The sequence below is a fragment of the Hippoglossus stenolepis genome, chromosome 2, assembly GCF_022539355.2.
Source record: "Hippoglossus stenolepis isolate QCI-W04-F060 chromosome 2, HSTE1.2, whole genome shotgun sequence".
Classification (NCBI taxonomy): Eukaryota; Metazoa; Chordata; class Actinopteri; order Pleuronectiformes; family Pleuronectidae; genus Hippoglossus; species Hippoglossus stenolepis.
In genome coordinates this window covers 21346289-21362117 of record NC_061484.1, presented here as the reverse complement: position 1 = coordinate 21362117, position 15829 = coordinate 21346289, and the positions used below count along the sequence as shown (strand labels likewise).

Genomic DNA, 15829 nt, shown 5'->3' with positions numbered 1-15829 from the left:
TATGGCCTGATTTATACATTTTAACTAGCAGGCTGTTATATATATATAATATATGAAGGGCCAAATGGTGACATAAATAAATAAATAAAGACAGAAATATTTTTTTTTTTATCACAAACGTATTATTTCCTTATACTTGTTCTTTGTCTTTCATAGTTATACTTAACGACCTGTGGTAAACGTAAGACCTGATATTTCTCCTCTCTTCGTCGATCTGAGAAAACATTTATTAGCTCTATTAGCATCTGTTAAGTTTAACACACTGCGTCTCTGCTGCTCCCTGTCGACTTTTACAAACTCCTCTTCACATCGCCCCACACTTGTTTAACTGTATAAGAGCAAACACGAGCTCCAGGTGCAAACACATCGAGTTCAAAGTGGCGCTGTTAAAAGACAGGAATCCCCCCCACACATTGTTCTGCACACATTCCTGGGTCAGTAGCCGGGTTTCTCTTTTTAGAACCAGTGTTGTCAAGGTGTAAATGGGCATTTGCATCATATCGGTGCTTATTAAACCATAAACAGAGACTTGGATGGAGGAAGAATAAAGTTTTTATCATGTTGTATATTAAATATGTCAGTGTGAGTATGATAAAATATGAATTTGCTATTTAATAGACAATAAAGCTGAATTTATTTGTGTGGGGTTCGAGCTCATCACTAAAGAGACAGCCTAAATATATGATTTAAGAGTTAATTTCATGAGCCACATAATATTTGTATTATTTCCATCTACAGTGGTGTGTTGCCCAGTGTTTGGGGCTGGTCCAGCTGCTATGTATATCCATCCTGTTTCCATGGGCTTCTGCTCTCCTTTAAAGACGAGTGATAGCGTCGGGCCTATATCAATCTGCCCGCAGGATGCTTTAATCCACCATTAAGCAGATGAAATGTTGCACTGAGCCTGCGGCGCAGCAGTGACGGCAGGAGCGGTTCTAAAATTTGTGCTCGTCCCCGGTCAAACCTGACCGCAGTCATGGACACCCTGCACCAAACCACCCAGTGCAGCAGAACACAAACCTCTTCCTCCCCGGAACTGGATCCAAATGTCTCAGGTCTCAGGATCCTCTATTTATACACTGTGTATATTTACAACCGGCCGGATGATTAGGATGCTAGAGAGTAGCGCGCGAGCAAAAGAAAATGTAGGCCCAATCTTCTTTGGCTATTCTAAGGAGACAAGGAGTTTATGGGGGGTGAGCGACCTCTCTGATGTCAAAGCTCGATTTCAAAGAATCTATCGGAGCTGCTTTCCTGAGCCACTTCACACATTCACCCGTTGATCCTTTAATTTTTTTTCTTCGTAACCTTTATTTAATCAAGTAATCTTAGTCAGATTTACATCTGTATCGCAAGAGAACTTTGAACTTTATTTGTTTCTTCATTTGATCGGTGCAGTGCTCATTAATTAACAAACAAATTATGACACAAGGTTTTTCATCGTTGTCCCTATAGCAAGTTTTTACTAGACAACCTGAAATAAAACAAAATGAGCTGATCTTATATAAATAACTACGGTAATTCATGTGCAACAAACCCATGATTAAAACACTATGGCTGACTGTTTAACTCTTGACCATCTGTATTGTTCGCACACGTACAAATGCTCAGCACAGCTGGACAGATGTTTGTCAGCTGTGTAAATGGTTGAGATGTTTTGGAGTAATAAACTTTAAGGACGTGCTCAGAACTACACTGGGGAATGTTATAATGATTTAACTTTATTAAGACAGAGTTCCTGACCTGTTTGTGACACCAACTCAACTCAAGTGTCAGAATATTTATCTCCATCCTCTGTACATTTCCATTTTGTCAAGAGGATTAAAAAAAAGCTACTCAACAGATTTCCTCGAAACTTGGTGGAATGATGGGTAATGACCCAAGATGGGTTTTTTTGGTGCAAATCTGGACAAAGGGGCACATCCAGGAATTTTCTTATCACATTCTTTAACATTTCAAGACAGTTTCTTTTTTCCCAGGGAATAATTTGGCATATTTAGGGGACTGATATCTATGTATCTGTGTAATTTGGTGTGGCTTGATTGAATTGTTGGGCCTTGACAGAGGAATGAGTTACATATATTTTCTTCTCTTGGCTCTATAGGCAAATCTTAATTTCAGTTCAGTTTGTATGATGTTTTCAAATTAGAGTGTCACTTATTGCCTTGTATTATAACAGTATTATAAAGTATTTTCATGATCCTGAAAAAACTGTTGTGGCTTTAATAAAGGACTTTGGACAATGGCTTTCTCCTACATTTCAAAGTTGCTGCACCATCAAGAATAAGAATCTCTACATTCCCATTAAGTCCCTGGAGCATGGTTGAAATAGCACATAGCCACGATACTGACGTGATGAAAACATGACACAATATGACAAACGTGTCATTAAAAAAAAGAAGGAAAGCACAGGTGTTTGCTTCAGATCTTTACAGTCTGTGTTATTTAAAGAAAAGAAGTTTCTGAAGAGCTTAACAGTGTTGGAGAGTGATGGAGATCTGAACACACTTTCATCTTGACGGACGGAACAACTGCGCCGAGAGGAAAGAGACCAAATCCCGTCCTCCCTGCTGAGGATACAGGGATGGGATCTGCGTCGGCTTTGTTTTCCATCTATCATGAGGTCATTAGCGGCTGCTGTCATCGTGAGCTGCCCCCCCGGATGAGGAGTTGATCGCAGGCAGCGGCACTGGCCTCCACCCAGCGTCTCTCTCGGTTTACCTTAGGCGCTCGCTAAAGGCATGTTGTGTCTTCCATTTCTAAATTGGACAAAGGCAAGTTAATGTCTTTTTGAACGTCACGTTGCAGCTCAATGACAGACTTCTACAGTACGTCTGCTGAGGAGGACGTTTCATTTCTCATGTTTCATCAGCAAAGAAACAATATCAGAACTTATCTGTTGTGAATCCGTGCGTCTTGATATTTTTGCAGGACACACCGTGAGAGCAATGTGAGTGAAATCCAAGAATAACAGAGTATAAAAAGAGTGCAGTGTTTGTTTCTATAGTTACATCCCGCGCTGGTGGTGGTGTGTCCCCTTTTTACTCTTGGCTGGTCAAGTGAGGAGGGCAAGATTTATTTAGAGGATGCAATGAAAAGTGTGATACAGAATGCCTGGATGCAAATGGCATGTCTGCTATTTGGCCCACACTTATAGGGGAAGGTTACCGAGCGGTTCACAGTGTTGTCCTAAACAAATGATCGTGTCCAGTAAAGAGAGGGATGTTTTTAGCAAGAATAACTTAAATAGTCATAGTTAGCGTTTAAAATAAGCTTAATTTATCAGTAGCTTCAAGGGGTCATTACAGATATTTCCTTCAACAGATTGCAAATCTTGCATTGTCGTGAATTAAAGAGATTTATTGATCTTTTTTGAGTGCTTGTCATGATAAATCTACAGATGTATTTGTCTATTTAAAAAATGTAGCTGAATAAAAGATCATTCCTTCTTCACAGGGATGTTCCATCGTTACATCATTGAGCGTAAAATGTTAAAACGTCAGAAATTCCAAGCCCCTGCAAGAGAGAGAGAGGGAACTGTGTAAAAATGTTTGAGTAATGCACACAGACCACTTCATTGAGTGTCAGGGCCAACTCAAAAGATGATCCATAAAAGGCTACTAGGTATTTTTATCTTAACATGACCTTGTGCACCATACTGAGTACACATTCTCACATTCTCACCGCGGCCAGTGTGACGGCCTGACGTCTCCATGCCGTGCTTTGACTGTTTTCGCCGCAGAAAAACCACAACATGAGTATTTTTTATATACATTTCACCTCCCCCAGCGAAACTTAAAGGGTTGTTAGAATGAATCACAACATTACATGTCAAAAATCGTAAGTCGTGCACTTCCAGTATTAATAAAGAGGGGGTTCCCATCAGAAGCTGTATGACTCAAGCATGGCTGTGCAGTAACTCATGTAGATAAACCAGCCACATCTTAAAAAGCCCTAATTTGTCAACACTAAGCACCTGAGCAGTATTTTGGCTGTGTTGTGTCTTCTCTGTGTGTGTGTGAGGGACCAAACAGTGTCCACACACCTGTCCTGCCAGCTGATGCCAGGTCATTGTCCCTCACTGCAGGACCACTGATCCCTCCGGTGCCGGGGCGTCCCTCTGACACCACCTCACAGCCGCTCTGACCCCTGAACTGAAAACGAATGATCATTTCATACAGTTCTTGTGTATCTCTCATTTTGTTTTTGACAAAGTTTGCATATTTTGTGAATTGTAACGACTGGTATTTTTAGTAAGAGCCAAGTAAGAATGTTGTAAAATATAGATATATATATTTAATCTAGATTCCTTCTTGACCATCTTTGTAACAATTAATAAAATAAGTTTATGATATTAATAATTAATAATTACATTTCTACATTTCACCTTTTGACTGACAGCTGTAAGAGGCTAATTTATGCAATTACATCAGTGTGTGAAATCACACAGGTCAGTGATGATACATACGAGTGTAGAGCTGACAAAGAGACTTTTAAAACACTTGTAAAAATAAAACTTTATCAAAATGAACCTAATTGATCAATGTTAAATGTTTTTCAGAAGAACTGCTGTTAATTTATTCAACTTAAATGCCATGGGTCAAATAGAAATGCACCCAAAAAGAGCATTCAGTTAACTTTGCAAAAGGAAATCTTTAAAAGATAAAGAAATAATCAGTTGCTATAGTTTTTTATTACTTTATAAATTAAATGAAAAGATCACCACACTGTACATAATTACCAAATCTATATCACATTGATAAAACTTGCCAAATTTGTTCAACCTTGGAGAGAGAGTGTTTCTGATTGAGCTGATTCCACTGAATAAGGTTATATTGACTTTTTTTTTTTATCACTGACAGTTTTTTTTCACTGAGACAAGGGCAGAAGGGCGAGTGTTGGCTGGGGGGAGCACTTTCACAGTCTCATCCAATGGTCTTTCTTAAATTAGCCATGGGGGCAGGACGCTCCCTCCCTGTGCTGACAGAGGGAGGAGTCTGTGCCTGTCACTGTCTACTGTTTCATTATTACCTGCACAGCCCTGCAGCCTTCACCACACTTGTGTCTCTGTGTGGCCACACAGAAGCAGAGAGAGGGAGAGACAGAGGGGACACACTCCAAGGCCCAAATAATCAGACAGAAGCTTCTTCTTCTTTCATGCTTTTTCCCCACTAGGGAGAATTATCTGCCTGCTACTGCTGACTTGTGGAAAAGTTGCAAGGCAACTAGCAGTGGACATGGCTGGTTGTCTGCAAAGTTCCCAACTTTGTAAAAAGTGGGCATTTTTGAGATGCCTGCTTGTGACATTTTCTTTTAGCTTCTGTTTTGCCTCAGCAAAGGCTGAACCTTTTGACCCTGCTCACCTCTATCGCCACAGATCAGGACCTAATGAAGACAACATCATCATTGCTAACAACGGGATCAGGGTGCCTTTTGGGAGGTCTGTATATCTAGACCCTGTGAGTGACCTGGTAACAGAAGTGCAGCCCGGCGACCGCTGCCACATCACAGTTTTGGACAATGACCCACTGGCCCAGAAACCTGGGATGCTGACCCCCAAAAAGTTCCCCTGCTCCTTTGGACCAGATGAGGTGAAGTACACACATTTTGGATCTCGGAGCCCCAGCAAGGACCGTGTGAAGCTGCAGCTACGTTATGACTCGCAGACGGACACAGTTATCATCCCGTTCATGCTGGAAGTGGAGGTGGTTTTCCAGCAGCTTGAGATCCTCACCAGGAATATGCCTATTAATGTCGAAAAGTTCAACGGTGACAGCAACCCCATTGACAAAAAGGGTCTGGAGTTTTCCTTTGAGGACGGTGTCACGCAGTGTAAGATCACCACTCTGGTCGGCGCTGGAGGACTTCCCAGGTATGGCACTCTTTTGAATAACCCCAACAACGGCCAATTGATTGACTGTGATGAGTTTGTGAAAAAGGGCCTTCGCTACAAGCACACAGCTAAAACCAAGTCACCAAACAGAGACTATATTCCAATGATGGTGGAGCTGCAGGATAATGACGGCAACACTATAATGCAAGAACATTTCCAAATGATGGTTAGAATCAGAGAGGGTTCAGAGAACAGCGGTCCTAAACCCAGCTTTGTAGCCATGATGATGATGGAGGTTGATCAGTTTGTGATGACAGCTATTACAAGCGACATGCTGGCTGCTGAAGATGTCGAATCTGACCCTGATGATTTAATCTTCAATATTACTTCATATCTGAGCCCTCAGCAGGGTTACATCATCAGCACCGATGATCAGAACCTGCCTATCACCTCCTTCTATCAGAGAGACATCAAAGATCTTAAAATAGCCTACAAACCCCCCTCGGAGGACTCGGAGGTGGAAAGGATTTTCCAGCTTGAGTTTGAAATTGTTGACACTGATGGTGCCGTGTCTGATACATTTGCTTTTATGATTGTGGTGAAGCCTATGAATACACTGGCTCCTGTAGCAACCAAAAATACAGGGCAGCTATTGTTTGAAGGGCAGTCCCGGGCGCTCTCCAGCTCCCAGAATTTAGAGATCAGTGATGAGGACAACCTAGAAGACGTGACAATTACTGTTGTTGATGGCTTAAAGCACGGAGAGCTGACCATGCTTGGTAGTCGCAGGAAATTCTTCACACCCGCCGACCTAGACGCCGGCATCGTGGTGTACCAACACGACGGGAGCGATACCTACAGCGACAACATTATTTTTAGAATGACTGATGGCAGTAATGAAGTGGAGTTTTTGTTCCCTATCACTATTGCTCCCACTGATGATGAGCCCCCGATTATCAACGCTAACACCGGTGTGGTGCTTTTCAAGAATGAAGTCATGCAGATCTCTCCTTTCATTCTGAGCGCAACAGATATCGATTCAGAAGACTCCACCATTAAGTTTGTCTTGGAGGTTCCTTACTCCACTGTCGGGGAGCTGCTGCTGAGACAAGTCGAGCCTCCATCCGATCCGTCTACCTGGAAGTTCAGTGAAACAGATGAGATGTTTGAGCAGGTGGTAACTGAGTGGTTTCAGCAGGATATTCTTGACGGAAAGCTGTTCTATCGTCACATCGGACCCCACAGCACCACCACTGTGATCGATCAGTTTGTGTTCAGGGTCCAAGATGATAATGACCCTCCTAATCAGTCAGGCGAGCACATGTTCACCATCAAAATCCATCCTGTTGATGACCTCTCCCCAGAGCTTTTCCCAGGCACCACCCTTCACATGACAGTTCAGGAGTATGAGCTGACACACTTCAAGAAGAAATTCTTGTGCTACAGTGATTTGGATTCAGATGACAGGGACCTCAAGTATACTATCGTCAAGCCCCCGACTGACACAGATGAGAACAATCCGGCCCCCTTGGGCGAGATCGTACTGACTGATAGTCCTGACACTTTAATTACAGAGTTCACACAGGCCCAGGTTAATCACCATAAAGTAGCTTACATGCCTCCAGACCAGGAGCTGGGCATCACTCCAAAAGTGGCTCAGTTCACATTCATTGTGGAAGACACAGCAGGTAACACAGCAGATGGACTATTCACCATTTTCTTGCAGCCTGTTGACAACAAACCACCAGTTATCACAAACACAGGGTTTACTGTTATGGAAAGAAATACATATATCATCACTAGGAAGGAGCTGCATGCCACTGACACAGATACAGATGATGAAAATATCGTCTTTACTGTGACCCAGATTCCTCGGTACGGGCAGCTGCAGTATTTTGGGATCGACATGTCAAACGGTGAAACATTTGTTCTTGAAGATGTTGCAAATGGCCGTCTGGCTTATCTCCATGGTGGAGAAGAATCTGTTAATGATCTTATCAAGCTTGATGTAAGTGATGGTTTCCATGAGGTACCCATCATCATTAAGATCACCATCGAGCCCGTCGATGATGAGACCCCCACGATTATGCTCCCAGCCGGCCTGCTCGGTGCCGCCATCGATGTCCTGGAGAATGGAGCAACAGAAATTACAAGTAACGTGATTCAGGGCCGTGACGAAGACACAGATGACTTCATGCTTACTTTTATTGTTGAGGAACCTCCCAGGCTGGGTGAAATCCTGGTCAACGGTGCACCAGCTGAGAGATTCACCCAGGAAGACATCATTAATGGTGTGGTAGTGTATGCTCACACATCCGGTGAAATCGGTCCGGTCAGAGGGTACGACTCCTTCAACCTCACTCTGTCTGATATGTCCGATCAGTGGGTCGTTGGCGGCAACAAGGTCCAAGGTGTGACAGTTTACGTCACCATCCTTCCTGTTGACAGCATTCCACCTATTGTTAGTGTCATAGAGCAGTTTGTTGTTGTTGAGGGAGAGAAAAATGTCATCACTCTGGACCACATCCAAGCTGAAGATATTGACACAGACAATGACGATATCCTGTGCACCATCATCGTCCAACCAACATCTGGTTACGTGGAAAACATCGCCCCCGCCGCAGGCTCAGAGAAATCCAGAGCAGGGACAGCTATCACAGCATTCAGCATTAAAGATGTTGCCCAAGGTCATATCCACTATGTCCAAAGCATCCACAAAGGTGTTGAACCGGTAGAAGATCGTTTCACATTTCGTTGTTCAGATGGTATTAATTTCTCTGAACGCCATTTCTTCCCCATAGTCATCATTCCAGCCAATGACGAGAAGCCTGAAATTTTCATTCGAGAGTTTGTGGTAATGGAGGGTATGAGCCTCGTAATTGATACACCAATTCTGAATGCAGCTGATTCTGATATCCCTGGGGATGAACTGTACTTTGAGATCATCAAAAACCCCACACATGGTACAATAGTTCAGCAGCTCAGCACTGGCACCATCCCTGTAGATACATTCAACTTGGAACAAATCAAAGAGGCGTCCAACATTGTCTACGAACATGACGACTCTGAGACCAAAGAGGACAGCTTTGAAATCAGACTCTCAGATGGGAAACACAAAGTGGAAAAAACAGTTCTTATCATGGTTATTCCCGTTGACGATGAGACGCCCAGGATGGCTATAAACGATGGCCTTGAAGTGGAGATCGGAGAGACAAAAGTCATCAGCAACAGGGTTTTAAAGGCCACAGATCTCGACTCTGAAGACAAAGACCTCATGTATATTGTGCGGTACGGCCCTGGACAAGGCTACCTCCAACGAATCAGCAAGTTTGGTGATGTTTTAGGTAACATCACGCTGGGGATGAATTTCACACAGAATGAAATCGACAAACAGCTCATTCAATATGTACACACCGGCCAGGAGGGAATCCGAGACCTGTTGAAATTTGACGTCACAGATGGAATCAATCCCCTTATCGATCGTTACTTTTACATTAACATCGGAAGCATTGACATGGTCTTCCCAGACGTAATCAACAAAGGCGTGACTCTCAAGGAAGGGGGGAGAGTCACTCTCACCACTGACCTCCTCAGCACCACTGACATCAACAGTCCTGATGAATATCTCAGCTTTAGCATCACAAGAGCGCCAAGCAGAGGCCACTTAGAGAGCACCGACTACCCGGGTGTTCCCATTTCCACCTTCACCCAACTGCAGCTTGCGGGCAACAAAATCTACTACATCCACACCTCTGATGATGAGATGAAAATGGACAGCTTCGAGTTCGAGGTAACAGACGGTTACAATCCCGTCTTCCGAACCTTCAGAGTGTCCATCACTGATGTAGATAACAAGAAACCTGTCCTGACTATAAACAGGCTGGTTGTGGAGGAGGGAGAAACCAAACTCGTCACGCCATTTGAGTTGACAGCCGAGGATCGGGACACACCCGACAACCATTTGCGCTTCATAGTCACCCAGGTGCCAGTGCACGGGCAGCTGCTTTTCAACAAAACCCAACCGATCACAACCTTTACCAAGCAGGACCTAAATGAGAATCTGATCAGCTATAAGCACGACGGCACTGAGACCAACGAAGACAGCTTCTCCTTCACGGTCACAGACGGAACACACACAGATTTTTACGTCTTTCCTGACACCGTGTACGAAACACGCAAACCCCAGATGATGACCATTCACATCAACACAGTGGACAATGGTGTGCCCCAGATTGTGGTTAATAAGGCTGCGGCCTCACTGAAGGTCATGCAAACTGGCCATGTGGGCTTTGTGATAACCAGCAAGGCCCTTCGCTCAGAGGACCGCGACAGTGCCAACAGGGTCCTGAAGTACAGTGTGTCTGAGGCGCCTCTGCACGGCTTCATCATGAACACTGCCCAGGGCAATGACAGCATCAAGACCTTCACACAAGGTAAGCCAATAGATCACAATTGAATCTTTCAACAGAGTTTTGAACATTTTATAAATTTTTTGATATTAACACTAGATTCAATTGTGTTTAATATACGTTTTTCTCATGTATTAGCTCATTATTGCAGTTCCCCTCACATCTACAGAGCATCTTACCATTTTAGTATATATATATATATAAATATATGTGTGTATACAATAATAATTCAATATAATACTGATGTACTGATATATAGGATCAATTTCTCAGTATCAGTACATAATTGATAATAACAATCATAATATTAACTAGACATAATATTCCTGTTATAGATGTTTGTGACTTTCCACTTTTCCTAACCTCATTCTGAATGCTCTGTGTCACACGTCCTCTGTGGCCTATATTACTTTGCAGCCTGCGGGTTGTAACTAAAACCTTGTTAAAGTGTCTTAGTCGTCACAGTTATCTCACCATAATGTTTCCAGCTGCCACTCCATATTCTCTCTTTCTGTCCTGCCAACAGCTGATATCAATGACATGAAGATCTGTTACGTGCTGCTGGATAAGACCAACGCCACAAGTGATATCTTCTACTTCACGGTTGAAGACAACGGTAGGAACCCTTTAAAAATGTCATACTAGTGAACACAGACACCAAACCGGGGCCCATTACAGAGGATCCATTTGCCTTAAGGCTGTCCCCGGACTTTTTCCGTCTATTTTAATGGCTTCTTAAAATTGAAACTTCCTGCTCTCTGTCAACCTCCCAAGTGTTTGCATCACAAAGACTTAAGGCAGTTGGCCATGACTGACACCCAGTACAGAGCCGCCATCTCTTTTCGCCCCATTGGAAAGGCTAGCAGGTTTAAAGGACAGGGGTCAAAGGAGACTTAAGCCAAACACTGAGTGTTGGTAGGTAAAAGTGAAAGAGGTGGGACTATACCTCATTCTCTAAACTTTATTGTCAATGAACAATAGGGGCCATTCCCTCAGGGTGCTTCACAGAGCTTTCAAATGTGCTCTTTCATCATCTGTTTGAAGTGACACTGTGAAATGGGTGAAGGAATGCATGATCAGATATTTAGTTTAAAATGTCTTCTTGGAATCAGTTTCAGAAAAACAAAAAACACCTTTTGCTTTGGCTACGTAAATATCAGTACTTGTGCAAAAATTGAAAAGGAACAATATTTTGTGAATCGTACCTTATCCTTAAAAGATCAAAGGTATTTTAAGGAAGAGATTCAAATTTTTTGTCTGTTTTAAAACATCTAGCATGGTCATCCACATTTTGAATTAGATCCATCCATCTTTCTCAGCTTACTTGAACGCTCCATTGATACTCTCTGGTTTTCAGTTACTCTGAGATTTTACAGAAGATTGCGTTTCTTTATGGCCATATGTCATTTGAGCATCACTTTTAAAATTGTATCTACAGGTATTACATCTGGTGGTTATAAAAATATTTGCCGTTCCATTTATCTTTAGAATTCTCTTAAATAAACCAGACATGCGTGGTACAGGCAAGGTGACGGGTTACAGCACAATGTATAAGCTCCTCAGACTGTTTACCACCTATTACACGGATTCACTCAAGCAGTATTACAAATAAAGCAAATGCAAAGCAAGAAAACGCAGCAGGTGCCTTTTTGCTACGTCAGCGTCAGTTCCAAAATGCAAAATTTGTAAATGCAGTCGGTGGAGGAGGGAAAGTTTAGTCTGTAATTATGTTGCATTGAGGGTCGTGTTCAGTCCCATTGAGAAGGCTGGGCCACGATTACGTGAGCTTTTGCCAAATTACCGTCTTTTTGTCGGCAAAGTGAAGCCTCATATTAGCCTCGACTGAACGCCTACTAATTAACTCTTTCCCCAGGCTGTTAGTGAGGGAGGTGATAATTCTAATAAGCGTCAGCAGCTCTAACGTGAGACAACATAGCCATTATTAGTATCTATACTCTTCACCAATGTTGTTAATGATATTTCTTTTCAGTGTATCGTTCCTCATTAAGAAATGTTACCTATAAATCTGCCTGAAGCGAATCTGGTTGGCACGTCTGTCTCTAAGTGGAGGTTTAACCACAGGAAGGGAACAAGGGCTTCAATTAGCTCAGCGCTGCTTTTTTGTTTGCTTTCCCACTTTGTTTAAGCTTCCATCCAACTCAGCTGAACCAGGTGCAGTGGTGCAGGCCGGGACATGGAACAAAACCCATGTTTCTGCATGGCCACAGTTCACATGTAGAGGGCACAGACAGGGCCTCACACTAATGTATATATATGTAATTAATAGCGTAAACATATGTCATTGCACATAATGGGGGATGAACCCTCAGCACACCACGTATCCATCGGTATTCACACAAACATCTGGTAAAGAGATCAAATAAGAGATAAGGGAGATGAGCCGACCGGTGAATCACTGATGTGAAGTGTTGAAGAGGTGACTGCCGGAGGAGGGGTTGGTCTGGGGGGTATTATCCAGGACGTGTAGGGGCATGTAGCTGGAGAGCATGTGGATGGCCAGCCTATCTGGTGATAAATCTAAGTAGGTGAGCTGTTTGTGACGGAAAGAAAACTGTCAGGAGAGATTTGCAGCAAAGATTTTCCACTTAAACTGGCCTCCGTTAGCAAAGCTTTTCATGGGGTTTATAGTTTGACTCCACAGAATGAAAACATGATTCACAACGTTGAAGTTTGGAATGAAAATAAATAGTAGCTAAGTCTTTGGTCAGGTCTCTCTTAGGATACTTTTTTTTAAACGCATACCTCCACCAAGGCCCAACAGTCCCCTTAATTAACCCACATTTAAAATCTCTAGATCCAGTTTTTTATTTGGATCTGCACCAAATTGAACACACTCATAAATATCAGTCCCCTAAACATGTCTGATATGAAGATCCATGGATTATTCCCTGAGAAATCAATAAAAATGTGGGAAAACAATCGATATATCTCGTAGTAATAAATAAAGTGATCGACTAAAATCCTGGATCCGCCCCTGATCCGTATCCACACCAATTGTATGTGTTCTTCCTTGACCCATACTCCATCCTTCCAACTAGGTTTGCGGTAATCAATCCAGTAGTTTTTGCGTAGTCCAGCTAACTGACAGACAAACGCAGGTGAAAAGCTAACCTCATTGGCCGAGTCAATCATTCTGACAGAAAGACAGAAACAGAAATTCAACTGCAATTGTCCAAAACAGGGAGAATCCTTCCTAAATGAGAACCGACCACAATGATGTAACAGGCTGTTAACCTCCGTTGTTAACAGTTGTTTTTACCTGGAATTAAGTTGAATCACTGGGTTTCAGAGACATAGTGTTGTAAAACAATTTAGCTAAATAAGGTTCTTTGAAAGGTACCTGCCGCTACTTGTATTGCACTGATGCTTCTTTAGTGGGTCAATAACACACACACACACACACACACACACACACACACACACACAGTCATTACCATATCCTAATGGAGCATGTTGGCTTGGAGTCTTACAGGCTCAAATGTTGGCAGCAGGCATGTATGAAAAGGACATAAAGATCTTAATCAGAGACTTTGAGGAGCCATGTGTGAAGTAGGAACAGCGTGTGTGTGGCCAGGAACAGCTGAGGTGTGTCTCAGTAAAAAGGTCAGGAGTGGACGTTCAGCTGTGGGAAGTCTTGGTGTGGACGGAACCTGCTGGTCAGCGGTGGAATGCCAAACTCTTGAGGAGAAAGTCTGCTCTTGTCGAGTCAGGACACATCAGCCGGTCGCCTCAGCTTCTCACCTCTATGCACAAACGTGTCAGGGACGCGTAAATCATTCACAGCTGAAATATGCAACAACAGACTCATCAGATACTCACCAGCAGATTTTCTTTTTTTAAGAATCCACAGGGAGTGAAAATGTGTTGTTCTCTCAAAGATTTTGGGGTTCACATTCAGCTAAAGATAACTACCTGGGTACTCAGTGTGCAATGCATGAATCAATGTATACGGTGAGCTGCTAAAAGTTACAATTTACAAATTTAGATGTAATTAATTAACATCTATCTGAACAGAAAAAAATCAATCCTAAATGCACTTTAGCACTTACAATGCTACTTCCTAAGCAGGTGAGACAGGCAGCAGCATTTTACATTTACTTAAGAAGCTTATACAGAAAATATGACTCCTCAAGACCCTTATTTTAGAAGTCAAATATTTCGGTGTGGAAACTGCAAAAGTAGGTGAAGGAACATCAATTAATGGGCTGAGCAGGAGTTTGATGTCTTCTATCCTGAATTGTTATTTTAAGTATGTTAATTGTTATTTTCTTTGTTTGATAAACATGATGAAAAAAGGCCAATAAAGTAGTAATTATATAGGAATTAATGTATCCAATTTTCTTTTAGTTTTGGCCACTTCTTTATGATTTACAGTACTTTACTTTTGAATTCTTGTAAAATACTTAGAATAACAAACTTTACCCTGCAGGAATGATGTGGCGGTGACCTCAAACACAAACTGTTGTTCCACTCGGGTCATTCTCGCTGTCTGCTGGGAATTTCTATGGCAAAAGCAATAACCTGTGTGCAAGTGAACAGGTCAGAAACGCCCAAGGGCCCTTCAAAGTATGGGATACTCAGGCAATATACTTGTTTTTACAAGTGGGTACACAGCTTACATATATCCTCGTTCATCTGACATGGGCCAGTGAGCCACAGGCTAAGAGAAAAAACCCAAAGTTACTTTCAGACATGTCAGGACACCTGTAGGTTTCTAAGACTCAAAACCAGTGCACTACGTCAGATGTTTAGACTTTGGAGTATTTGTCTTCAGAAATCCTGCCAATCTCAGGTGCAAGATAGTCTTAGATTTGATTGCAACACGAATCAAACTCCTCTGATCAAGAGATAAGGAATAAAATAGAGCGGAGCCTCTGCATTCAAATAAGTAGAATCAGCCTCTGTGCTTTAATTCCCCCCAATCGCAACAATATAGTCTTCCAGCTCCGGAGAGGGATCATAGACCCCAGTGGGTTGAGTGTTATGTGATCGTACAGAGCCGGGAGAGGAATGCACTTCCTTGGAGACTCCAGACTCCAGGGCCACAGACAGAGCCGGGCCTGGAAGTGCAGTTGTATCCCGGGCAGACAGGTGTGTACGTGAGAGGGAAGGCTCCGGGGGGGATCCCCTTTCAAAGTCTTCCGTCACCCCACTCCGAGCTCTGCAGAAACCCAAGCCACTCTCAGATAGCCCGATAACCCGCAGGCTTCCACCGCGGAGCTACCTGCCCTGGGAGAACAGGGTGCGATGATACCGACGAAGAGAAAATGATTTAAAAACAGCAAGAGAAACCGTGAATATGATTGTGTGCACAGTGTTCTTCAGTACAGTGTGAGTCTCCTGCTGCACAGTACAAGTGTGTGTTGATTGACAGAGCCATGTTACACCCCCACTTCCTAACTGTGGGATCTTACATGTCACCCGTGTCAACAGTCAGCAGGAGATTTACTGGCTCATGGTGCCACACTCGGTGTCCCCTCTGACTTGGAGAAGCTGAGGCCTCTCAGGCGCCCTCCACCACACCCCACGCTCTGTTCTCACTCCCCCTCCTGCCCCTCCTCGAAGA

The 15829-nt window shown here is 43.0% G+C and overlaps 1 protein-coding gene across 1 annotated transcript in view; it reads left to right on the top strand.

The window, feature by feature from the left end:
* Positions 1-5036: 5036 nt before the first annotated feature.
* The window catches only part of frem3 (Fras1 related extracellular matrix 3), a 31570-nt gene continuing 20777 nt past the window's right edge, over positions 5037-15829 (top strand). The window contains exons 1-2 of the mRNA XM_035176324.2: positions 5037-10266; positions 10769-10858. Coding sequence (XP_035032215.1) covers positions 5238-10266; positions 10769-10858 — 5119 coding nt within the window. The 5' untranslated portion in view covers positions 5037-5237. The remainder of the gene's footprint in view (positions 10267-10768; positions 10859-15829) is intronic.